This window comes from Mycteria americana, chromosome 4 (genome assembly GCF_035582795.1).
Source record: "Mycteria americana isolate JAX WOST 10 ecotype Jacksonville Zoo and Gardens chromosome 4, USCA_MyAme_1.0, whole genome shotgun sequence".
In the NCBI taxonomy this organism is placed as follows: Eukaryota; Metazoa; Chordata; class Aves; order Ciconiiformes; family Ciconiidae; genus Mycteria; species Mycteria americana.
The window spans coordinates 32262316-32288749 of record NC_134368.1 but is presented as its reverse complement, the minus strand read 5'-3'; the positions used below and the strand labels follow the sequence as shown (position 1 = coordinate 32288749).

The 26434-nt window shown below is 35.3% G+C and overlaps 1 protein-coding gene across 5 annotated transcripts in view; it reads right to left on the bottom strand.

The window, feature by feature from the left end:
• The window catches only part of CEP135 (centrosomal protein 135), a 40962-nt gene that overhangs the window by 1749 nt on the left and 12779 nt on the right, over positions 1–26434 (bottom strand). For 3 of the 5 annotated variants that reach the window (XM_075500094.1, XM_075500095.1, XM_075500098.1), the window contains 18 exons: positions 24867–25082; positions 24231–24296; positions 23076–23226; positions 21866–22059; positions 21234–21377; positions 20518–20661; positions 18782–18859; positions 18471–18622; positions 15765–15880; positions 15540–15694; positions 14987–15042; positions 13763–13931; positions 9917–10027; positions 7885–8070; positions 6720–6929; positions 5517–5719; positions 1247–1351; positions 708–854 (listed from right to left, as the gene is read on the bottom strand). In XM_075500094.1, coding sequence (XP_075356209.1) covers positions 708–854; positions 1247–1351; positions 5517–5719; positions 6720–6929; positions 7885–8070; positions 9917–10027; positions 13763–13931; positions 14987–15042; positions 15540–15694; positions 15765–15880; positions 18471–18622; positions 18782–18859; positions 20518–20661; positions 21234–21377; positions 21866–22059; positions 23076–23226; positions 24231–24296; positions 24867–25082 — 2603 coding nt within the window. Of the gene's footprint in view, positions 1–707; positions 896–1246; positions 1352–1666; positions 2490–5516; positions 5720–6719; positions 6930–7884; positions 8071–9916; positions 10028–13762; positions 13932–14986; positions 15043–15539; positions 15695–15764; positions 15881–18470; positions 18623–18781; positions 18860–20517; positions 20662–21233; positions 21378–21865; positions 22060–23075; positions 23227–24230; positions 24297–24866; positions 25083–26434 lie in introns of those variants that run through there. The other 2 variants (XM_075500096.1, XM_075500097.1) reach the window with 2 other exon arrangements.

Genomic DNA, 26434 nt, shown 5'->3' with positions numbered 1-26434 from the left:
CTTCACTGCAATTCATGATGCAGTATAGGACAGACAGGATATAAAGTCAATAATCAGGCCTGTAACACATAACTGACATCATCTAAAACAACATCTAAAAGAACAAAAAAGTCAGTGAAAATGAATAGGCGAGAGGTTGATTTTGATTTCTTTTTTATGGACTCTGGTGACCACAATCTTAGACATTCATAACATTCAAGCACTAACAATGAAAAATACATTCATTAGTTTTATGCACTTGTTTTGGAGACAGTTTCCTCTAATGTGTAGGGTTCAAGTGCATTTTAGTTAGACTCTCCTATGGAGTGTCTTTCCTTCGTTGCTGTACTTGAGAGAATTTCATGGCATTTCTCTTAATATGAACCATTCGTTACTTGGAGATAACTATTAACAATAATAAATTGGCAACATATATTTGGATATAATTAATGGTAATAATAAGCAGGCAATATATATTTGGAAGCTGCCAGCTGGTACAAGACCATTAACAAAAACAGGAACAGGAATCCATTACATTATATAGTCTTTGGAGAGCACTTTGCATCTATCATTTCCAATCAATATTTTATAGTAGGAGAGACAACAAAAGAAGAACTTAGAACCACCTAAAGCATGTAAGAATTTCATATAATTGAAAAAGCATTATTTATAAACAGTTTAAACCTAACTCGTGAACAGAAACAATCTGCTAAAATCAAATCACTTACTTTTCAGCTGCTGCTTGATCAGTTGTCCTTACAATCGTACGTTCTGGAGAATGTGAGGGAGACCTTAATGTTGAACTGAGAGGAGGTGAAGCACGTAATGATGATGTAGAGAGACCGTGTCGACGCATTTCCTGAATTGCACGCTCTCTACCAACAGATAGCAATTTCAGTTACATAACACTTTGGTACTGCAGGACGTTAAAGGAAGAAAACGTAACTTTTTTCCCCATATTTTTACTTGGTGATTTTCACAATACTTTGCAAAGAGCCTTGTTTTCTTGTAATGCCACTCAACTTTCTTCTTGTTTTCATGAGAAGGGAGGATTTTTTTTTAGATGCAATGGTAAACTCACAAAATTTATGAGGGAAACTGTGTAAGTTTTTTTTAATTAAGCAGTTTTCAAGATGAGAGTATTAGATTTTGCATGACAATAGGAACACAATTTTTCATAAAAGTTCCTCACTATTGAAAAAAGCAACAGTTTTAAAAGTGAGAAAGAAATGAGAAGAGTCACCTCACTGAAAAAACAGCATCTTACCGTTCAAATCGTTCAGTTGTCAGTTGCCTTTTTAAAACATCACAGTCAGTCTGCAGCTGTGCAACTTTACTTCGAAGTATGGGAACCTCTCTATTATAGCTGTTTCTAAAAAAAATCATGAGAAGCAACAGTTTTCTTTGAACACTGTCAGCTAGGAGCTTAGACAAATCAGAGCAAGATAAAACAAAAATAGATAGTGAACATGTTTTTTCATACAGACCAAATTAAAGACAAATTAGAAGCAGTGAGAACCAAGTGAATGCAACAGAATGTTTCTGAAAGAACCTAAGGTGAGAAAGAAGTGAGAAGCTGGCAAGCCTCTCACTACAACCTTACTACAATACATCATGTTCTTTTTCAGACAAAGGTAAAAACAAACATGTTTTATAAAAACAGGCAAAACAATTAAATCATTAATTTATTGATTTACTATCCTCTGTTGCAATGCGAGATGGCCTTTATGTGTACACTTAAAAAAAGAAGAAAAAAGCAGTAACTATCCACAAAAAAATACAAACATTACAGATACGGCTTCAGTAAAAATTATATCAAGTAGGCTGGAACTATCTGGCTAGCAATGAACACAACTGAATCAAATCTAAGTAAAAGCTATATTAATGCAAGCTCAGACCAGCAAAACGCAGACTCTGAAAGCTTGTCAAGTACACTCTCAGTGTTTGGGCTCAACTGTTTCAACTGCAAGAATCAAAATGAAAAGCAGCCTTGAAAATCTTAAGTAACATAATTAAATATACTTCTTAGCAAATCATCAGCTTGGACGACTCAATGCGTGGTTGCAAACCACCATTAATTGCATTATAAAGCAAGCAAAAAAAAATCATTGAGTGTAAAATAAGTTGTCTAAACCAGAATCTAGACAGCTATGTTATTCCGTAGAGTCTTCAAAGGCAATATGAGGTGGAGTGCTCAAAAGTCACTTCTGGAGAAGCAAAGGTGTACTAGTTTATCGCTAAAGCACTGGACTTGAATTCTGAAAAACGAGTTCCACTCCTAGCTCAGTCACAGACTTCCTGTCTGGCATGCGCTGGTTTCTGACTCCAGGAAGATGCAAACTACTCAAGAGATTTGATCCAAAAAGAACTGCAGAATATTTTTTCCCGTGTTCCCTATTCATCAGTAAAATTCCTAGAATGGTATCTTGATCCAGTATGTTGAGAACAGATGCAGAAGACAAGAGGTCTCGATGATATCTTATTCTAAGTCCTTCAGAGACAGGCATATGCTTTCAGGATGGAGGTAAGAATTCAGGGCCCAATATCATTATTGTAAAATAAAGAAAGAAAGCAAACAGTTTTGTGAGTTCTGAGGTTATTCCATGTCAATGACATTTAAACAAAATTAAGATCATGAAGTAAATCACTCAAAAATTAAGAAATATTTTAATTTGGAACCCCTATGCACAGTAATCATCATATAATAAGATTACACGATGATATACCATTTTTTCACAGGACATCTGGCTCTTTCACAGTAGATATAGAGAGTTCTCAACAAGTAGTTTAGCTATTCAATATTCTCTGTTTATTTAATACTTAATTACTGTAGAGCTTCAAGATCTCATTTACTGTAGTATCACCCAAATAGCACTCTGAGTAACACAACTACACATTCTTCACAGAGCTCAAAATTACAGCACTGGAGAACTTCACAAGTTAAACTTGATTTTGAGAATCCTTCTAAAGTTAGAGGTTGCATCAGTACCATTTTATAAATAGAGTGGAAGCCAGGCACAATAAGGCCAAAACTGCAAATAATGTTCAAAAATATTGACACATGATTTTTGTCAGTTAGAACTGAAATTTTGCCAAGTCAAATGATTTTTATATCTCGCAAGACACAAACAATTGTCACATACTTCGGTCACAGCTATGAGCATTTAAAGTTCCTGTTCTTTAGACTGCAACTACAAAACCAAATAGCAGAAAACAAGGTATGTACAACTAGTTCTCACACCTGAACATTTGCCTAGCAACATGCAGAACCTTTGAGATAAACAGAGGAAGACAATTCAATAGAGTAGCCACTATTCCTCCAAGAAAACATTTTCCTTCTTCCTGCAATATCCCATCCTGTTAACAATGCAAGTACTGACATTTACAACAACCAAGAAAGGAACCCTACAATGTGTGCGGAAGAATTGTGAAAAAATTACTATGAAGTTATTTAAATAGAGTTTTATAACATTTGTACACAAAGAAGCTAAATTAAAGTTAAATGAAAACCTCCTTCTTTCCTTTTTTTTTGTTTGTTTGGTTGGGTTTTTTTGTAACTTTCACGCTTAATTTCATAGTCAGGACATTCCATTAGTTTATGTTCTTTATATGCAACTAACTTTTTTCCCCCAAGTAAACAAAACTCAGCAATTCTAAAACATGAAGCAATGAGTTGCACAGGGGCAATTAATAGTGTAGTCATCTACAGATTCATTGAGATCACTGCTACTTGAGGTGGACCATTGTCACTAGTAAGTTGTAGCCTTTACATAAATCAACCAAAAGTGTTTTTCTTGAACATTTGCATCACCAAGTTACAGCTAACTTTTAACTGTTTAGGTATGCTATATTCTGTATCTCATAAGGAAGCATTATCTGTCCTTTTACCTTCCATATGTTTCCTTTCTCTCCCTACCTCAGTGTTTACTAAGTGGGTGTATCTGTGTTTCTTTTTCTGAAATTCTACTTTGACTTTACTCTTCACCACCATCTACATTCAGCTGCTACTCCTCCTTCTTGCTATTTAATGCAGAGATACCACTACACTCACTGGCTAATGTATCCCCAGGAAAATTACCATGTCATGATGACACATATCATGGAAACTTCAAATTCCCTGCTCCATATCATGAAGAAAATTTTTTAAATCCCCCACTTCTCTCGTACATGAATTTCATATACACAAAATATGCCTCCCTTAACTTCATTGTTCCAAACAGATTAGTCTTTCTTCTGTAAGAGTGTTAAAAAGTTATTTCTACTCTAGGCAGATGCACAGCATAAGAAGTTGCTGTTAGCTATAATATAGCCACATTTAGCGTAGGTGTCAGGTTCAGTTCCGTTTGTGTTTCAAAGGAACAATAAATGATACAGGACTTTTTCCTTAGCAGTTAATATTAATAGCAGCAAAAGTACTTTTGCTTTTTTAAAGCACTGACTTCACTATTTATTATGTGATTCTTACTTTAATCAAAGTAAGGACAACAGGCATCTTCAGTAGCCTGACTGAAATGTGAAAAGCAATTCACATTTACCATGGATTTAATCTACTCGGTATTTTTTTGTGAGCAGTACACATATGTTAAAATTTTACTTTCAATTTGCTTTGAGATGCTTGATGAATCCCACATTGTTCTAAAGGAGTTAGGACTTCAGAATACTCTCCAAGATAAGAACATAAAACATATTTCAAGACTAAGAAAATTTGTATTCTCTTAATAATTAAACTCATACTTAAACTCTTCAAAGCCAAATAAAAATATGATGCTTTGCTTAAAAAGCAGAGTTGAATTAGATTGCTTCCTGAAGCTAAGAAGAAAATCAGAACCTGTGAAAGAGGTGGTTATATATTTTGAGAATTGATACACTTTGTTGCAAAGGTTAAATATCCAAATCATACTGCAACGCATACATACATGTATAGATGTACTCAACAGCCAAAGAAATTTAAAAATTATCATGGGTTGGCTAGTTCTGTAGTGGAAATAATGTCTGCAACAGATCAGCTACCTTGTCATTAGGTAGTTATGTCCACCAAGAGGCTCAGAAGGAAAGGATTTTAGTGATTGCACTGAAAAGGTGGCAGAGTTATATCAGACAAGTGAACTTCAGGAAAGGTATCACCTCCTGTGCCTGACTGATGTGGGAAAGAGTCATGACCAGCAGAGAAAATGAAGCGAACTTTCTGGAGTCAGACTGGGGACAAATCCAGAGAGAAACTGAGTCCTTATTCCCAAGACTGTGAAAACTCAGCAGGGTGTTCCTTCCTTTTGGAGTAGGTTTCCTTTGGAACTCCTGTTTAAGTTTACTGCTTGTACTAAACTGATGTCCACCAGAGTGCTGATTAAAGAAAGCAATATGAAAGATCTGTAAAGAAAATTTAAGTAAACGATGCTGTGAAAGGTCAAAAGACATTGCTGCAAAAATCTGCTCAGCCATACTGAACATTAGGAATTTGGCTTTGTGACTAAGTGTTGTCACACAGAAAAAGTTTCTTTGTAAACCACGTAACACATTCATACACTTGTTAAACTTACAGTTTGCTCTCGGCGAGTGTTAGCTTGTCTTTCAATAACTGAATTTCAGAATCTTTCTCATGGGATGTTAAATGGTTCTGAAATTCTTTGTCTCTACTAGTAGCCAGCAATGTTTCAAGATTCTGAACTGTAAGTCTCTCACTGGATAACTGCTTTTTCAGCAACTCTGCTTCTGATTTTATATCTTCTAATTCACCTAGAACCTAGGGCACAAATTTTATACATTATTAATACAGTGGTTTACAAACACACAGAGTTCTCTTTTGTGAAGAGTTGTTACAAAAACTGAAATGACTGGAAGTTTCATAAAAATGAATAGGAAACTGAGCTCACAAAACAAACTAAAGCCTACAATTATTTAAAACTATACTTAGTTAAAAACTATTCAAGTTGTACATCTGTCAAATGTTTTACTGGGAGCTGGATTACCAAGTACTGGAAATGCTTAGGTAAGTACCCAGAACACTAATTGGCTTTTAACAGCAGTAGGCTTTTGCACAAGTACAAAAATAGTATTTACTATACTTCATTCTATTCAGCTAGGTTAGCTCACAATTAGCTTCTTGGGTTTTGCTGAAAATGTAGGAATGCTTGTTTTCCTCATCATTTTATGAATATAAACAAATTTTGTGGGGATGAGAACTACTGTTCTCAAGGTCTTGAATATTACAGTAACAGAAAGCCTGACCAAGTCACTAAGTAAAGACACAACAATCAATTGCAAAGAAAAAAGTTCAGAAATTATGGATATTTAGAACGGTTTAAACTATTTAAAAATATTTAATGAACTTCAGCTGAATCTAAATTTCAATTTAATTGAAAAAATCCATTAGGGAAAAGTCTTTCATATCTAAATAAGAAGTGCACTATTCACTTTTTATAAAAGTTGAAAATTTGAGTAAATTAAAAAACAGTACATAAAAACAAATAAATATAATTTGTCTCTGTGGTATAGCAAAAACTACTGCTGCCACATTTTGTAGTGATAATGAATGAAAGAAACTCCCTCTTTTTGCACAAATCCCACAGATATACATTGCAAAATTTATAATTTATATATAAATGCAAAACTAGTGATGTAAATTAACTTACCTTGCTCTCAGAAGTAGTTTATTCTTTTCTCCAAAAACCATTAAAAGCAAAGGAAGATATTTTATTATAGAAAATTAAATTTGCCTTTATTTGCCTAAATTTGCTGCTTACCCTTTCATAATCCATGCTTTTGGATGTCAGCTGTCGAGATAAAAGTTCTTTGTTAGACTCAAGTTTCACACAGAGTTCTCTCACAGAAGCCAGGTCCGCCAACACAGAAGACTTATCCTGATTTTCACGTTTAAAATCCTCTTCCAATTTGGACATTTTTTTTGTAATGGAGGAGATCTGAGATTCATATGCTTGATGTGCAACAATATGCTAAACAAAGACAAATATGGATACCTCTTCAGTGTTAAATGTTGAGTTAACCATTCTCTTTTGGGTAACAGGGTTTTTTTTAATACTTTCTTTTCCCTTCAAAATTAACTTTCCCTATAAAATTAACTTTATATTACATTCCTTTCCTCTCCTCTCCCCAAATCACAGCTAAGAACAACTAATAAATCATCTCTGCAATTTTTAATCACCATCTTGAAGAATTATGCAAGTACTACTACTACTGTAGTAGTTGCAAAAACAAGAGTGGAATGAGGCTGGATTCCAGCTTCAGAAGAGAATTAAAAGCTTAAAACCGCCAAAGTACAATCTATTCTTTACTCAGCTTACAATACTAAAGTCTTTAACTCTTTTTGGCTAATTAAAAGCATGAGACAAAATATGGTCAATCCACACCTATTATACTCTAAAACTTCCTTGATCTCCATGAAGTTATTGCTTCTAAAATATAAACCTCATTATTTTCTATGCTACTGGTCTAGGTTTTGGTATTATGGAATCCTGATTCTGGATTTGGACTACTACTACCAGATTTTTACCTCCAGCCACCAATGCTTCAAATACTTCAAAGCTTCAAAGAAATGTAAGAACTAAGCTTACAAAATACTCATAAAGCTATATGCAAATATTTTGAAGCAACTAAACAAAAGGTTCTTAGAGAGACAATAACATAATAGCAATGATCACCCAACAGAAGAGATCTAAAAGTATTAAAATACACGCTGTGATTCTAATTTTGGGAAAGCAGGGAAGGGAGAAGGAAAGCATGTCTAACTAAAATCAGTTACTGTTTCAAAAACTCAGTGTCCACATTTGAAACATTCATGTATAGGAATTATTTTCCACTAAAGCATCAAAAATAGTATGTCGACTTTATTAAAAAACATTTGAATGTATCCCACTTTCCTTGACAGAATTTCATTGCACAAGTTATTACCCCTTGAATCTCTTTTTCCAGAAGTTCTACTCTCTCTCGAAGATGTCTTCGATCTGTATCTATAGAAAGGAGTTCAAGTCGTATTGAGCTGCTTTCTCCTTCAGCTTGATGAGCCTTCATTTCCCACTCTTCAGCTTGCGTATGGAGCATTCGGAACTTCTCTAACAATTCTTGGTTTTCTTTTTCCTAGATGAAACAGTAAATCACTCTGCAATGATCAACATACCTTCAAGTTGCTTGATCTTATTTCATGCCTACTCCCTACAATATCTTTTTTTTTTTTTTTCAGAAGAAAGTAGATCTTTCTCCATTTTCTTAATCCCACTATCTGGCAGTTACTAAAGGGCATCATCCCTTTTGCAAGTCCAAATAGTAAATAAACACAGTGATGGCATTCAGTTTTATTAAATGGAAGTATTTACATTTAGCAGTAGTTAATGAGTTTCAAGGCTCCCAGGGGAGGGCTTATTTTGGATCTCTCTGCATTGTCAAGGGTCACATTACTGACATGTACTGATCCTAGTGCTGCCCTTCCCAAGAAATTCCAGCAGGAGTCCCTTTTCAGCTCTTTTACTTACTGTGCTCTTACAAATATGTATATTACAGCAGTACCTGAAAGACTGGTAACCTGTTTGGGCATATACACCTGAGCAGTCTATCACAAACGTACAAAACCGCAAGCTTCAGTGCTTACAAGTTATGCAGTGACAGAATAAATGTTGCTTGTGAATTTTAATTTGGCCCAACTCCAAGTGCATATTATAAGGCAGTGATTATTTTTCTTCTTTATTTAGTTCCATTCCCTTCTTTCCCTGTTCATGTAATGCACAGCGGGATAAGCAAGTTGCTAGTATGAATCAGATTTATCTAATGAGGAAGGCTACTGTTTTTGAAATTTCTTCTGTGTTTCCTGCAGAACTTGGAAGCTGCAGACAGAATGAGGTGGGGCATCAGGAAACAGAAACTCATGATTAAGCAAGTGAACACTGCGCAGAAAAGTAATCCTTGTCTCCACAGGCAACATGCAGATGTAATACTAGACAAATCCCTGAAACCAACCTTTCATAATTGGTCACTGGCCATATATTCTACAGCTTCTTGGTACCTGACTTGAATAACTGGATTCTAATTTGCCAGAGATGTGGCCACATGTGTAGCTGACGTGCTTTGGATGTATGATATATTATAAAATTCTTGAAAACTAAACTTCAAGTGTTTTAAATTGAGAGTTCTAAGTTAACATACTACTGACCATAATTTTTTCTCTGTGCTTCAGTTTCTACTTGTAAAAAGTGGTTGAATTTACATGCATTCATCTAGACATGCAAGTCTAAATCATACCAAAACTCATTCTTTCCTATTCAAAGTCACATAATAAATTTGCCAGTTCATGTTGTCTTGACATAAATTCTATTTGTTTTAAATTATTCTAAGTTTTAATTCACACACATCACACTTTCGAATCCAAGTATCAGGAGAAAATACATTTAACAAGAGCACTGTTTTGTCAGTACAGCAAAAACCCTGAACTCTTATCATTCATAGAGAAAACATTCCAATGTGCTAATTTTACACTTTCCTGCAGAACTACATATAAAACTTCTCTTTTTAAAAAGTAAAATATTAAAAACCATCATATAAGCTGCTTGTTGCCTACAATCATGAAATAGTACCAAATATTTTACTAGTTGCCTTGTCAAAACTCAAAAAGCAAAACAACATTCAAACATGAATTTTTGTCATTCTCCAGTGTTAAGGCCAACTGAAACATAATCAATGAAATTGTGATGTGCCAGAATTTATCAATGCTTCAGATCTAATACGGTTTTATATGAATCTACCAGTAGCTTCAAACACTGCAGAGGAAAGAAGGAAAAAAACCATAAAAGAAGGAAATGGGACAGCCAGGGAGAACAGGACCCAAACCATATATTTCTTAATTTGTTGACTGTATCCTAATAGGAATGTGTTATACTCTAAAACCAATGGATTTATTGAAACAGTAATGACTGCCTACAGATTATGCTTTTACCTTTGAAGCCATCAAGGTCTCAAATCTGGAAACTTCAGTTATATAATTATGAACCCTGCTTTTCGTTTCTTCTTTTTCACGTATTGCATCTTCAAGCTCACTACTGATAGCCTGAAGAGATTACATAAAGGCAAAACAGTGCATTAGAGTAAATTAATCACTATATATTACTGTATCAGACTAAATCAAAAGTAATTGCATACACCCTAGATTTTATTCTATTCTACTTTTAAGTAATTTAGTCAAAGCCCTTTGGGATTTGCAGGGTTCAGAAATATCCCCTGTTACCTTACATACACCAAAGAGTTTTCCAGGCAAGAATAATCACAGAAAACAATTAATATCATACCAGCTCATAAAATCTGCAGCTTCCCTGATGACACACCCTACTGATCTTTGGAAAATTCAACATACAGATGTTTGGAAGCTGGGATTTTTCTAGCCTTAAGATTCACTATCCCTGAGTGAAGGGAAGTTTTGTGTCACTAGAAAGTCAACTTCTATTTACAACTTCTGTTTACAACTTCTATTTACTACAACATTTATTTTAAAGTAGAACTGCAAGATGAAGTAACTAAATGCATTCTTAAGATCGTATTTAGACATCAAAAATGCACCATGGAATTTGTTTGAGATGTTGGAACTGCTAACTCTGTCCCTCTCAGGTTCAGCTCTCACCTTTCTCTCAGTCCTCTAGCCCAGAGAGCCAAAAAGGCAAGTACCTTCTATCCCCACTATCAAATGTGGGGGAAAGAGAGAATATTGCCTTATTTCTTTCCCTTCTTCTTTTTGGGGTATATTAATATTCATTAATGGCAGCCTTTTTACTGCGTGCCTTATTTAGCATATGCTGAAATCAATCTGCTTGTCTCTGTGGTAGCCTTCCCAAGCACACCGGGAAAGCTTTAGTCATCCCATTATGACAATATTTAATATTTCATCTTACTAGATACCTGTGAATGGCATCTCTAATTTCAATAATACACCCATATATCTATGTATTGTACCATAGGTTTTGCAAGAACTATTCAGGGTACTACATCACTTACTTAAAACATCTTGCTTTATTGTACTTTCTAGCTTCAGACTCAGCCAGGTTGACTGAGGGGAATTGAAACAAATGGTTTAGCTAACAAGGCCCTGATTATTTTTAGTGTTGGCATTCACAGTGAATTCAAACAAACATTTGTATCTCAGCATCAAAATTGTACAAGGCATTTGAGTCTCATGATGAGCTGCAATAGTTGTATTTGCTGTACAAATTGAATGTAGTGAGTTGCAACAAAATTCTGGGCTAGCTCTTTAAACACATTCACATATTCTCTATGCAGTCTTTCTAATGTTTAGCCCAATAAAAATGTTACTTACCCTATAAAACACTGGACATTTTTGTTATATATTGTCCGTACGCCCATTCTATTGTACAGGGACATCCATGTCATGCACTTGGAGCTGGAAGGCTTTTGGTCAGCAGTAACCAGCTGGTGCACAAAACCAACTTATTATTCCTCAAACTATGTGAGGGATTAGCAAGACTGAATGCACTTCAGGCTCTCCAAGCCATGGATACCAGACCCAGAGAATTCCAAGGAAGAAGAAATGGAGCAATGATGATTGGAAAGAGTGAAAATGGACATATACTATATAAGCCCCCTATGCTCTTGAAAGAATGAGCCTTACACACCAGTGGTTGGTTTAACTTGCAGACCCCTGGAGAACATCTCAAGATGAAGATGCCAAAAGAATAATAATTATGATAATCAAACAGTTTAATTCACTGAATCTCTCAACTATTTCTGCCTTGCAAAATTTTTATTTAATTTACACCGTCAACTTGAGATAGCTTATCTTGCAATAAAATATTCAGTGATACCCTACAGAAATAGGTAATTCCTCAAGGCATTAAAGATTTTATTTCAACTTTGATTCTGTAACTGATGTAAGTTTAAGTCATGCCTTTATAGCATGCACTTTACAAGGAAATGTATTTAGTCATCAGCAGCTGAGAGGGAATGTATACCTCCCAACTGGAAAGCTGACCATGAATACACATGAACCAACTTAGAGTCCACTGGGCAATCATAACCCACTTCCCACCTGCTTTTTGGCCTAAAGCTACTGACTGGCTAGCTGTTAGCAAGGAGGTACATTATGACACTAAACTACTAGAGAGCTAAGGAAAGATGAAATCATGTAAACCCAATACAAATAAAAATATAACATAAAACTCTGCAAGCAGTCAGACAAAGTACCTGAACAGAATCTCCACAAAAAACAAAACTCACACACAAAAAAAGCTGCAATATACAGCTGAACTCTAAGATACCACTTCACCATGACACCCACCTTACCAATGAAAAGACAATCCAGTAAGAACATTTCTCCAGGGAAATAGATGGCACCTTTGAATTCACCATCTAAAAACACCACACAACCTTGACACAACGGAAAGGGAACCCCTCCTATTCCCATCCATTGTGCATCCTTATGCATTCCTGAAATCAGGAAACAAATTCAGACTATTTGGGACTATCATACCTTGAAAGTAAGTTTTCTTCAATCCCTCTGTCTTGTAGCTTTTAAGCCCTCTTATATTTTCTCTCCCAAAATTAACCTTTCCCAATTCACCTGTGAAAGCAAAGTTCCTGCAGAGCAACACAAATGAATGGAAACTAACCTTGCCAGAACTGGAAATTAAAAACCTGCCAATACCTCTTTACAGCCACCATTACCAAGGCTCACAGAACAGAAACATGCTTCATGGAGACTAGATGGATGAAACTATTGAATCACCATGCACCAGAACAAATTCAGATGTGCTAGCAATCTCTTCCCTCTCCCTCTCGCTTTCACCTAATAACCTGATATCTGCTTTTGTGGTTTCTTGCTCTCTCTCAATAATCCCTGTTTCACAGATAATAAAACCCAATTTTTATCAATTGAATACCAACTACCAAGTGATATAACCAATTGATTGTTTATACTATAATGAAATAATGTTATGTCCTAGGTTTATTTAGATTTCTTTTTTAATCTGGGGAAGGGTGACTACACTGAAAGCCTGTCTATTTATCCCCCACTGTATTGACTAAGCTTAAGTATCTAAAGTAACTGCTTTTACAATTTCTGCCCAGTTGTTATCCCACAAGTGTGAGGTCATTTACCCAGTGTGTGAGACACCAATATACACACAGGGCAGAGGTATTTCATTTCATGTCTGCGCAGAGATGGGTGCTAGGTGGTAGCTCCACAAAGCTAGCACAAAGTTCGGTCATGCAGGTACAGTGTTTATACAGTCTAGTTATGCATATGCATAAGTAATTACACAAAGCAGTTTTCTATTGGTCTACATTTCTCTTATTTCAACTTAAAGCTACAGTGCTACTTTAATATTCCGTGCATGCTCAAAGGTGAGGGGTCTCTGCTTGGGCCGGGGTCTCCAGCTTGAGGGCTGTGACTTTTAGTATTATAATGAGGATAGTTCGCGTGAAGGTGCTTCTTATCACAATTCTACTAGTTGTTTCAGATGGTTCCCAAAACATCTTAATTAGGTTACATATTTTTCCAGGATGTGCTTTACTCCCAAGGACAGTAATTCTTGTTTAGACATTCTGCTTTCCAGTCTGAATCCCCCTTATCAACTTTACGTAATCCCTGGCCTTCCACCAGCTCCTGTTAGACTACACTGTTAGGCTACACAGTCATTTTTAATATCCCAGTGTTCAAGAAATACCAATAATTAAACATACCAAATCAAAATTGAGGATACAACAGTTTTGATGTACCACTATATGTAAGCAAGGAATAAATAGTTTAATACTTCAGTATTATGTACTACCTTCATACCTGGTTTTCTCTGGCCATTGTAGATAGGTCATCTTGCAATCGTCTGTTTTCTTTCAGAGCCATTTCCTTTACTCTTCCTGTTTCTGCAAGCTCTATGTGGGATGTATCAAGCTGGCGATGTAAGCTAGATATCTCACGGTCTCTGTTGCTCAGCATGTCCTTCATCTGGCTATCAAGTGAAAATCTTATTTAAGTTGTCCCTTCTTATACTATACCACATACTGCTGAAAATGATCAGTCGTGGATTCTGGAGATGCAAAAGCTTTTTTTTTTTTTTTTTTTTTTTTAAAAAGGTAAAATTCTTGCTCTCTGAAGGCTGACAAACTAAGTCTAAACATAAACATAAGCTAAGGATGTAAAATGTCAATATGCACAAATAAAATGGAATTAATCTTCAACTTTGAAGATGTATCTGGTAAGATGTATCTTATTACACAAACAGCAATTACTGATACTTGTGTTTATCTGTGTTTGGTAGTGGTTACAGCATGTTAGCCATTGCATATTTTATAAACCATAAAGGAAGAAGACAGATAGCTTACGCTTGAAAGGCAACAATCAAAAGAGTAAGGAAGAGATTAAACAAAAAAGTAGAAATATAAATATGTGTGAATTTAAGTAAACTTTTGCATTAGTTTTTTGCCACAGACACTTCATGCATCAATGTACAAATATTCAGTTACACTGGTCTTCAGATGTTTAAATATTGTTGTTTAAATATTTTCTTTTAAAAAGTTATAGTTTTAAAAGTCATGCTTGAAAAGAGGCAAGAAGGAAAGATCAGATGAAGCCCAGCTAAAAACTACATAAATATATTTTAATTAAGACTGTACTGGTAGCTTAAGCTGGAAGAATTAGCTTGCTAATAATTAAGAGTTCAGCTCTGAGTTTTACCTGGGTCAATCTAATAATATCTAGTGGGGTACTTAGAATACTAAAAAGCTACTTCTTAAGTGAGAATTAAGAAGTGTTACCAATTTAGGAAAATATAGACAAACAATTGTTAATGGCTGTCTTAACAGTATATTAGCAGCCTGCAATATAATTGCAGGGGAAGTCTCTTAAAAAGTTGTGTAAATCTTTCTCAACACAGTACACTCCTTTACTTGACTTAAACAGAATTAATTCAATTTCACCAAAATAACTAAAATAGCCATCTACTTCCACTTTAAAACCACTAGATAAAATAAAACCACTGAAGAAGGCATCCTAGTCTTTACTTACTCTGTTGAGGACTCCAGCTCAGAGAGAGTTAGACGTAAATGAGTAATTGATTTTTCCTACAAAAATAAAAGCAAAAGTTGTATTAGGTATTATTATATTGCAACATAACAGGATACTTCAAGTTAAAGAACTTTACTTTTAAACCTTTATTTTAATCCTTCACCCATAAGTAATTGCATCTTTGCACATTCAAATTTCCAAGCTTCTTTTCTTTACTGAGAAAGGATTGTCTTGTCATCAGAAAAGATGGAAGTCAGCTATAGATTCTGTCACCTCAGGCTAGAACCTTGTATCTCAAGAAATACCTCCAAGTGCAAAATGCAAAAAATACTTCTTTATTTTCTTGGAGTGTTTAAGGAATATACTAACAATCATAATTAAAATGCTATTGAGTTGGCAAATGACTCTTTGTATTGGCTAGGTCCAAACATAGTGTTCACGTGATGCCTAGAGCTCTGCACAGGCTTTGTCATCAAGGCAAAATGTCTCCCTAAAATGTAACTGCTTTAAAAATCCCCAGATGGACTGCAAAGTAGTACTTTACTGCACATACCTTGTTAGCTAAGTTGTCTTCTAAGCATGCAATTCTTTCTGTTTTTTCATCTACGGTTTCTTGAAGACTGTCCTTTTCTTTGTCCAAAACAGTAATAGTACTTCTAAGCACATTGACTGCTTCATCCTGTGAAGTGCTCCTCTGGTTTAACCTATCTATAAATAAAAGAATAAGTACTTTCTATTTTAAAAACAGGAAATAAACGTAAAAATAACTGGTGATTACCTATTTTCTCCTCTAGCTTTACAATTTCTTCTTGAGCTGACTGCAGTTCATCCTTTTTGAGGGACAATCGGTGCTGTAAATCTTCAACAGACCTCTGGAGTTGGTCATTTAAGAGCCTGGAAAATCAGTATACAGTTGAAAGAAATTTGGGACCTATTCAGGATCATCAGCTTATGGCTCTTAAGCTGCTTGAAGTGCTGCAACAGTTCCAGCATAAACTCATGATAGGGTCATGCCATACTAACCAGGACTATTAAGGATTGCTGAGGCCAACACCACTTGGTTGCTCTGGACCCCTGCAGCAAGTCCACCTCAACACCATTCCAAAATGGAGCAATGGAACCTTGGTGGAACCAGCATGATAATCTGCAACAGTCACTTCCTCTGATTTCTGTTACTCTTCATCATGTAACTCATTATTTGTGTGTTTTGACTCTTTGCTTTATAAAGATTTTGATATGTAGCTCATAGCAGTGATTATCAGCCACACCACATTTTAAGAAGCAACCAAACTGACAGCTACAGTTCTGATCCTACTTTTAAGAAATACAGAGCCTGAAAGATATATGAAACCATCTACCTACATAGTTGTTTTGCTTAGCAAGAAATATCAAAGTGACTTAGGAAAAAAAAATGCAAAACAAAACTCCAAAGTAGTTAAATGGATTACTTACAAAACAAGTCAGGAAATAAAAATTCCTCTAAAGTGGGATCCCACAACAGCTAGAGAAGCTTTTCATTTTCAAAAAAAACACCAATCCAGAATACAGTATGTCTGCAGATAAAGATTGCTCTCACTCAGTTTAGAGTGAAATTTCAGAGGGGGAAAAAAAAAGGAGGGGTGGCGGCAAACACAGCTATGACAAATTGCCACCATGAACAAAGTAGAACCACATGCTGAAATGACTGTAACCCTACTCCTTATCTCCTCCTTTTTATGATATCAATGCTTTCCACTAAAATTATGAGGAACCTAACAAGATATTTCACTTTTATGAATGTTGTCACAATTTTACCGAGAAATACACTAATTATTTTACTAACAGCCTTCTTTGTGCAATTGGGAGCATTAGATGAACTCCAAGGCCTGCTTCTCAGCTTCAGTTCTTCATAGTTATCCACCCTGCTACTGTACTGTTATACAGTGCAGTATAGTACTGTTCAGGTTGGGGGGGGTGTGAGCCACAGACCCTGTTTCCCTTGTAAAACATCCAAAAGATCTCATCTACAGCATTACCTGTCCTGTAGTGATCTCTTACATCAAAGCCTCTCATTTCCACCTAAACGAAATACCAGATTTCTAAATTTCTGCCCAGATTTATTCAACACTCTTTTTCCACTTTCTCTAAGCCTTATTCGTGTTCCATCACATTTAGATAGTTGATGGGAGCTCTTTTCTAAAACAACTTTAAAAGAGCGCAGCAATGATCCTGCAAGTTTAAATAGGCCTTAAAAATATATGGGTACATGTCCTGGTTTCAGCTGGGATAGAGTTAATTTTCTTCCTAGTAGCTGGTATAGTGCGGTGTTTTAGATTTAGTATGAGAATGATGTTGATAACACACTGATCTTTGAGTTGTTGCTAAGTAGTGCTTACACTAAATCAAGGACTTTTCAGCTTCCCATGCTCTACCGACTGAGAAGGCTGGAGGTGCGCAAGAAGCTGGGAGCGGGCACAGCCAGGACAGCTGACCCAAGCTGGCCAAGGGGCTATTTCATACTGTATGACGTCATACTCAGTGTATAAACTAGGAGAAAGCTGGCTGGGGGGCCACTGCTCAGGGACTGGCTGGGCATCGGTTGGCGGGTGGTAAGCAATTGCATCGTGCATTACTTGCTTTGTATATTCTTTTTATTATTATTATTATTATTATTATTATTACTACTACTACTACTACTACTATTTTATTTTATTTAAACTGTTCTTATCTCAACCCACAAGGTTTTTTTTCACTTTTACTCTTCCGATTCTCTCCCCATCCCACTGGAGGAGGGGGGAGTGAGCGAGCGGCTGTGTGGTGCTCAGTTGCCAGGCTGGGGTTAAACCACGACAGTATACTTGATCCTCTAGTTCTGAGCAAGTTCGTCAAATTCCCACAGACTGTGTCTACGGATTGTAAGATGTCAACTCTCAAAACTGTGATATGTGTGTGATAGTATTAGCATATGAAAGAGACTGACACAAGAAAAACAGCTCAAGTAAAATGCCATTACAAAATGACTCTCCATGAACCACTCAATTGTGGATTATCAATGCCTAATGCTTGGCATAAAATTTTCTGTATCACTGACAACTCTGTAAAACTGGCACAATTTGGTCCTACTGCTGCAGTTTGCAAAGGCATCTGTCTTCCTTTTAACAAACAGCATTTGGAAATCCTCTTAGAAATTTTCTGTTCCGCTACATTCATAAGCAGAGAACATGGTTGTTACAGGAAACAATTCTAGAAGGAGGAGAAAATTTTCATTCACAATTAGCCATAAAAATTATCAGTATCAAATAAGTCCAGGAGGAGTTTGCTGTGAAAAGCCACCACAGCACTTTCTTTACTCATATTTACTTTTCCTTAAGACAAAAACAGTACCAAGTGATTTTGAAAATATTTTATGGTCTTTCCCAGGAACTCAACTCTGCTATATGGTCATAGAACAAACAAAATTATGTTAGCATCTGTGAAAGACCACCACATTTTTCATTAGACTTACTGAAGTGAGCAAATCTCAGCTTTAAATTGAGAAGAATCATCAGATGTCTGGGCAAGTTTACTGGACTTCAATTTTAATTCATTTTCCAAAGAGTTTACTCTTTCTTTCAGGATAGAGACTGTAGTCTTTAGTTCACACCTTTCCATTTCAAACTGCAATTTAAAAAAAATAACCAAACATGTTATTATTGCAGAAAGCTATCACAACTTGGCTTTTAAATAAATTTAAGTTGAAAACAGCTAACAAAATTAATTGCTTGAAAAGTCTATCCTATTTTAGAATAAAAGCTTACTTCCTAAAAATGCACTTACTCCTTGAATATTATTCTCCAGTTCTGAAATATCATGCTGCATCTTTGATTTTTCAAGGTTAGCTGCTTCTTGCTGAATCTGAGATAGAAATATAGAATTACTTGTAATAAGATACACATTTTTAGATTTAACCATAGAAATTTATGCTTAATGTTTAAGAAAACATTGCTCTACATTCTTAGATGAATGACCAAATGCAAAGTGTTCTCTCTAAAACTACAGACCATTAACTGAAAACACACCACTGCAGTTCAATATAACATCACTGAGTTTGGTTTTGGTTTTGGCTTTTGGTTGTTGGTTTTTATTTTAAAGAAAAAGTACCTTTATATTTGGTCCCAACCAAATTAATATTTGTGAGTTGTAGAAAGATTACTGAGCTACAGGGCAATATGGAAGGTTGCAAGCATGTATAGCTTAGTGTTTTAAGCTGTTTGAAATTAATTTATGAAATTATCATTAATATGAAATGTAAGACATATTACAAAGCTAACTGGGCTCTCTCCAAGTCTATGAAGAATTTTTTTTAAAATTATTTGTCTGTTCTCTGACTTCTGTGCATAAATGTAGTGAAATTATTAAACAAACTCTCAAACTTCCTAGAAATGCCCCAGATAAATGTTTTTGTGCAAATATTTCAGTGGCACACATACAAAATGTTGGTAGTCACCTACAAGAAGAAAGGATGGAGCTGGAAGCACATCTCTTCCACTGCATGCACATGCTTTAAGCAAAGAGGTCAGACTTGCTGCCACTGCATTCAGATACAATACAGTTCTCTATTTTTGTGGTAGTAAATCAAACTATGGAAACAGTCTCTTCTCCCAAGTAACAAGCGATAGGACAAGAGGAGAGGAAATGGCCTCAAGTTGCAGCAGGGGAGGTTTAGATTGGATGTCAGGAAAAATTTCTTCACCAAAAGTGTTGTCAAGCATTGGAACAGGCTGCCCAGGGAAGTGGTGGAGTCACCATCCCTGAAGGTATTTAAAAGACATGTAGACATGGCACTTTGGGACATGGTTTAGTGGTGGACTTGGCAGTGCTAGGTTAACGGTTGGACTTGATGATCTTAAAGGTCTTTTCCAACCTAAACGATTCTGTGATTCTATGATTCATCGTACAGTCAATCTTGACATATATTGTCTTTTGATCAGTCCATTAATATGATTTTAAATTTCTGAATTTTCAGGATGTTCTAAAAACCTGTATACATTATATTAATGACCCAATAAAGAAGTCAGGGACACCCCCCCCCCCGAAATCATATGCTTTTGACTACAACCAAATAAGACATTAATGCACATTAATACCATCAAAAGGTCAGAATAAGAGGGAAATGATTGCATTAACAAATATTTTTTTAAAGGTTAAAAATAATGAAACTTGGATTGCTATGAATTTATGTTTGACGATTCAGTTATATGCCATTTCAAATATACTCTGCTACAAAATGCAACAATCATTAAAGATTAGTTAATATGAAAAAGTCCATAAAGTCCCCTGTTTGTGGGGTAAGAACCATATGTGACACACAAACATCTTTGAAGATGATGTTTGTGATGAAACTCAGTTCCCAACCTAGGAACTGAGTTTACAAGGATAATTACTGAAATCAGATACGGTCAAAAGTTATTGAAAAGGGGAACTGACAGATAGCCAGACACAAATACGGCATTATTGTATAGGCCTTCCCTATATGCCACCTCACTGTAGGCAATAAAGCTACAAGAGCTCACCTTTAATTTTTCTCTGAGGCTTTCTTTTTCTGCCATTAGTCTTCTAAAGTCAGTCAGTGCAATGTCTCTTTCTTCTTCCACATGACTTTGAGAAACTAAACTATGTTTCGCTTCTCTTCTCGTCCTGTTCAATTCACCCTGAGACTTTAAAAGATTATCATTTGTTAGCATACATGGATTGCAATTAATACAGTGTATACTCTAACAAAAAAGAAAGTTTCAATGCTGTTATTACAATAGAAGTGCTATTATAGTCTTATTTTTCACTAGATAACTAAAATGTATTCCCTAAATCATGCAGTGGCATGACAACTTCTGCTGCCAATATACTCATCATCCTTTTACTGTTCCAAGTATAGCCAACTTCACTCTGTTTTCTTATCAGTTAACTACTACTTCTTCCTTGCTTTCTAGCCTGTATCCTCACCCAACTTTCTCATGCATTCTACTGACTTTTTTTCCTGATCTTTCTCATTTCCAAATGCCAGTACAGTAAATTATAATGGCTTTGAAGTTAATACACTAACTTTGGAATATTTGATTTTATTAACAAATAATAAAAATAGGTATATATTTTATTATTCTTGGTTGTATTCTAGTAGGTCTATACTCCTCAAGTTCTATTATAGAGAGAAGTTTTTTCATTTTAGATAATCAACAGTACAACAAGTGTTAATTGGTTATTTCAATGCCAATTACAAACAATCTCTTCTTACCTGCTCATAAAGAACATTTAATCTATCTCTTTCTGCAGTCAATAATTTGACATTGGATTGAATTTCTATCATGTGTTTTTCAAATCTGTCTAACATGGACCGTAACTCATCTCTTTCTCTGGTGATCAATCTAAGATCTTCACTCTGCAAAGTAATTAATAAAATTTATGTTAAAATATACTAATTAAAATATTTGGATAATGAATACAAAAAAAGAAAGAACTCACACTATTAGCAATACATGAAAAATAAATAAATAATAAATTTTAATTTCAAGAAAAGCCTGACACTGGTGGTATAATTTAAACAATAAGAACTAACTGTTAAGGAGAAAAAGCAAAACAGCTAACAAGAGATTTCAAACTTTTTCTGTTTATCACCTAGTTCTATTTATTATTTCAAACAAACTGATCAATAATTAATCAATATGTTACTGTAAAATGTGAATAGGAAAATAAAATGCAAGTTCACTGGAGTTTCTCTCAGTTAATTTTTTATGTTAAGAATGTAATTTTAAAAACTACTACAGTCATTTACTGCTGCTGAATTTGAAAATATATTTGATAGCTCCTTAAATGGTTCTACAGTATTTCCATTATTTTTTCAGCTTGTTTTGACAGCAAGAACTTTACCTTCTCTGGAGTCCTACGGCTTGGGCTAGGCCTTCGTTTTATCATTTTCTGAAGATATTCTAATTCTCGCTTATAATAATCTCTGTCGTCTTCTAAAGTCTTTACAAATGCATCTAGACGAGATGGAGATTTGTCTCCTAGGGCTATACCATATTCTAATCTCATTCTTTCTATTTCTAGGACAAGTTCTCGTTCTGCAGAAAAAGAAATAAAAACAACTGTATAGAAACCTCATGAATTTCCACAAAGACATTTGCATTTGGGATGGACTAACTCCCAGCAACCGTCTGGGCAGCAAATCTGCTGAAAAAGTCGTAGGAGTCCTGGATGACAGTAGGCTAAACATGAGAGAGTAGCGTGCTTTGGAACAGACAGAGGCCTAACAGCATGTTGGGTTGTATCAACAGAGACACAGACTGAGGGATGTGATTATTCCCCTTTACTTAGCACTCATTAGATTGCATTTACAATACTGTGTTCAGTTTTGTCCCCCTAGTACAAGAAAGATGTCGATAAACTTGAGTGTGGCCAGGGGAGGCCCTCCAGGCTGGTCAGGGAGCAGAATACTTGCCCTGTGGGGAATGGCTGAGGGCACTGGGCTTGTTGAGCCTGGAGAAGAGCTGGGGACCCAAGAGCAGACTGACAATACCGAGAGGGGGTTATACATAACATGGAGCCAGTTTCTTCACAGAGGTGCACAGCAGGTAAACAAGGAACAATGGTGATTAATTGCTACAGGCAATTACAAGCAACACAGGGGAAAAATTTTTACTCTGAGGATGAACAAACATTGGAATGTGTTGCTTAGAGATGTTGTGGAATCTCCATCCTGGAGGTTTTCAAGATCCAACTGGATAAAGCTCTCAAGAAAAACAGTCTGAATTCACTCACTCAGAAAGACACAGAATAAAAACAGTCTTGGACAAAAGAAATTATTTTGTATGAAACTGCCATAGTATCAGTATTAGGATGTCCTGTGGGATCACAGTAAAAAGCTCAACTTTAAGTTCTCACATACAGAATGAAAACATGTTTCCATGACAAAAGTTTTCTTCAGTCAATTCTGACTGAAGACCTACAGTCTTCTTTTAATTTACATATATCAAGTCTTTTAGGATTATTAACTGTATCTTAACTAGGTAAGGTTTTCTATTTCAAAAATTATAGAAGATAATCTACATTTATGTGGAACCTACATTTGATGATTTACCTTTTATTTCTAAGTTCTCTGCTTTTTCTGTCAGCCTTTGTTTCTCTTGTTCAAGCTGGTTTAACAACAGTTCAAGATTCTCTTTATCATCTGCTTTTCCAAACAGTTCTTCACTCAGTCTCTCGTTCTCCCTACGACATGAGCACAACTCCTGAAGTAACAAGTATTATTACAAAAATTAGAAGTGCCAATAGACACATTTGGAAAAAATTATTTAACATTTTGTTAAACTTGTAATGTTCAACACTGTTTACTTCTGTTTAACTTGGATTTTTATGCTTTAATATTTGTTGAAGGCCATCATTGTTTTTATACTACTTTTTATTACATCAAAGTAAGCATTACTTTTGACATGGTTTGCACTCAGTAACAAAACAAACAAGATTAACCCTTTTTTAATTCAAGAAACCAACCAGAAGGATAGTGGGATACAAACATGGAAAAAGGTAATAACTAAAGCAAGAAATAATTTTTAATGGCACTTAGTAACACTGTTGGTGTTAAAGTACATCACAATACATCATCGCAGTCAACCCAACCCTGCAGCTAATCAAATGCTATTTGGCATGTCTTTCCTATAATCTGGTGCCCTGAAAATTAAATATTTTTGTATTTTCAAGTTCACTAGAAATACTAAAAGAAAACACTGTACTCAACTAATACACAACTTGCTATATGCTGGAAAGAGTTTGGTCTTCAAGGAGTTGATAATACTGATGTTTTTCATCTGGGCTACTATGCTTTTGTTTCTGAGTGAGCCAAGTATCGCATAATTATTCACATGCTGATTAAGAGACAAAGTAGTTTCTAAATGAAGAAAATCCTCTAGGATGTCATAACTCATTTGTGGTAAAAATTATTATGTCATGGAAATTACAACTTCAGATAGCAGAAATAAGGAAATGTACAATAAGGACATAGTCAACCCATACTGTCTACAGAGGTTTTTTTCAGTTTATTTTTGCAACAATATGATGTAGCTTCTTTAGCTCTTTCATTTATTAATTAGCAATTTATTACAATAGAGTTTTGGAGTGCTATAAAAGTTCTCTTGTTAATTGTTAAATTGTTAATTTTTATAATAAATGAAAGAATCATGTGGATGACAGTATGCTAAAAATGCTACAAACAAGAACTGAAAGTATTTTTACTTACTGATTTAAGCCTTGTTATTGTTTCTTCAAGATCCTGTATTTCACTGTGTTTTCTTTCAATTTCTTTCTATCAATCAAAATTAACCTATATGTTAAAAGTTACATATTCAAAATGACAACAATTCCTTTGTTACAAAAAATTTAAGGAAACAGACTATTTTTGTAAGAAATAAAGTATAATTAGTTCCTTGTAATCTGCCAAATTTTAAGTAGTAAAACTCCTGTGAACTGAAAGCACAAAAAATTTGTGATATACACACCCATGCTCTTTTGGAGCACAACAATTAAATAAATCATTGCATGACTCCTCATAGAAAAAAAACCTCCAAACACAGGCAACTATCTATTACCTATCAATATCTTAGGTATCTCAGAACTTTATTTCATACTAAGCTAAAAGAAGAAGGAAGACAGATTGCCTCTTAACTACACTCATCTCACCCAATACAGTAAAGAGACAAAATGGCTGAGATTAATCATCTTTTAGTGAGAAATTCTGTATAATATCAACTAAACTGGAAAAAAATATCTTTGTAATCTTCCTTTACAAGCCGATAGGTCACTTGTTGCAATTAAAAGATATAAAGCCACCTAAAAGCTGAGGAGATCCTTCACACTGTAACACGTTAGTGATTACCTTTGCTTCTCCTATTTCCTTATCTGCAGTCTCCAGCACAATTTCCTTGTGTCTTTCCAACTGCTGTGCCAAGTGGTCTATTTCATTCAGTTCTTGACACAGTTCTTCATTTTTATTGCTTAAATGCACTACCTCACTAGTCACGTTTTGTTTAGTGTCCAAGAGGTCTTGAATGCGATTTTCAAGTTCTTTGTTTGTTTGCTGAAGATACTCAACCTGAAAGATATTTTTCATTAAAACATTAATATGTATTGTTAAACTAGGTAGCAAAAGTTCCTCCCAGTCTTCTGAAATATAGTATCTCTATATCCATAGTAAAAAAAGGACATCCTGTTAAAAATGGCAAGATTTTCTATTTTTAGAACTTAATGCTTATCAATATGAAAAACCATGATTTTACAAAGGCACAAGGTAAAGGAATTCATTACTACGCTGTTCTTTATCTAGTCTCCAAAACCTGAGGTTTATTCTAAAAACAAAGTACTGAAAAGCACAGATCTGTATAGAAACCTGTCTTGGGCATCAGTCCGGTAGACCCAGTGTACTCAGAGTTTCCCTAAATTTCACAAGATATGAGGACACATTCTTCTCTCCACCTTTGTAGTATATTTGCTAGGCTTAGTCTCACTGTTACTCCTTCATGAAAGTGAAGCTTTACAGACAAGATTCCCAAAAACTATCTTGCCCCCAATATATCTCAGCACCTTAAACACAACATCCTCAGAAATCCTGCTCTATAGACATTGTTTTTCCCAGTATACCTTTCCCTGAGAGAAAAGGGAAGAGAGGCAGGGATGTAGAGTAGGAATAAAAAATATACACACTAAGTTACGCTACCCATGAAAATGGGATCCTGGAGTATCTTGAAATGTTCAAGATAACAGGGGTGCTCCACTTCCATCTCCACACAACTTTCCTCAAAACTCCAGAAAGAAGTACTACTGTAGACACAGAACAAAGTCTAAGCCCTCTCATAGTCATGAATACTACTACATAGAGATACCCATCCATTTATTGTCAGAGAATAAAAGTGGTATATTGGCACTGAGCCTGAGCAAATGGTCTTGATGGCCCACAACCAGCTTTATGCAGCTCTGGGCTCACTCTCTGTACAATCAATTTATGTTCAGCATGACTTACTAATTCAGGATCACTGAACACAGCTGTACTGCTTCCAAGTCATAGCTCATTCTCTATTTTTGCAGCACTGAACCTAAACTAATAAACTCTGCAATGTGGCTTTCATGCACATCATGCACAATCAGTACACAAAACATCTAACTCAGCTGGAAAAACAGAGAATTTATGGTATAAATCCAGAGATGGGCTTTATTTGATCTGTACTCCAGCCTGTCTTGTATTATTTTTTTTAAATTGTCATTCTGAGACCAATATGGAATGTATGCTAATATGCACAGTAAAAACAAACATCTTTATCCTAAGCTTATCCTTTCCTTGCAAGTCTATGTTAGAGTAAAGGTGGGGACCATTTGAATTCAATGAGGAAGATTCCCCACTATCTGATGAGATTATCTGCAGGACTACTCCTTATCATAAGTACATATACC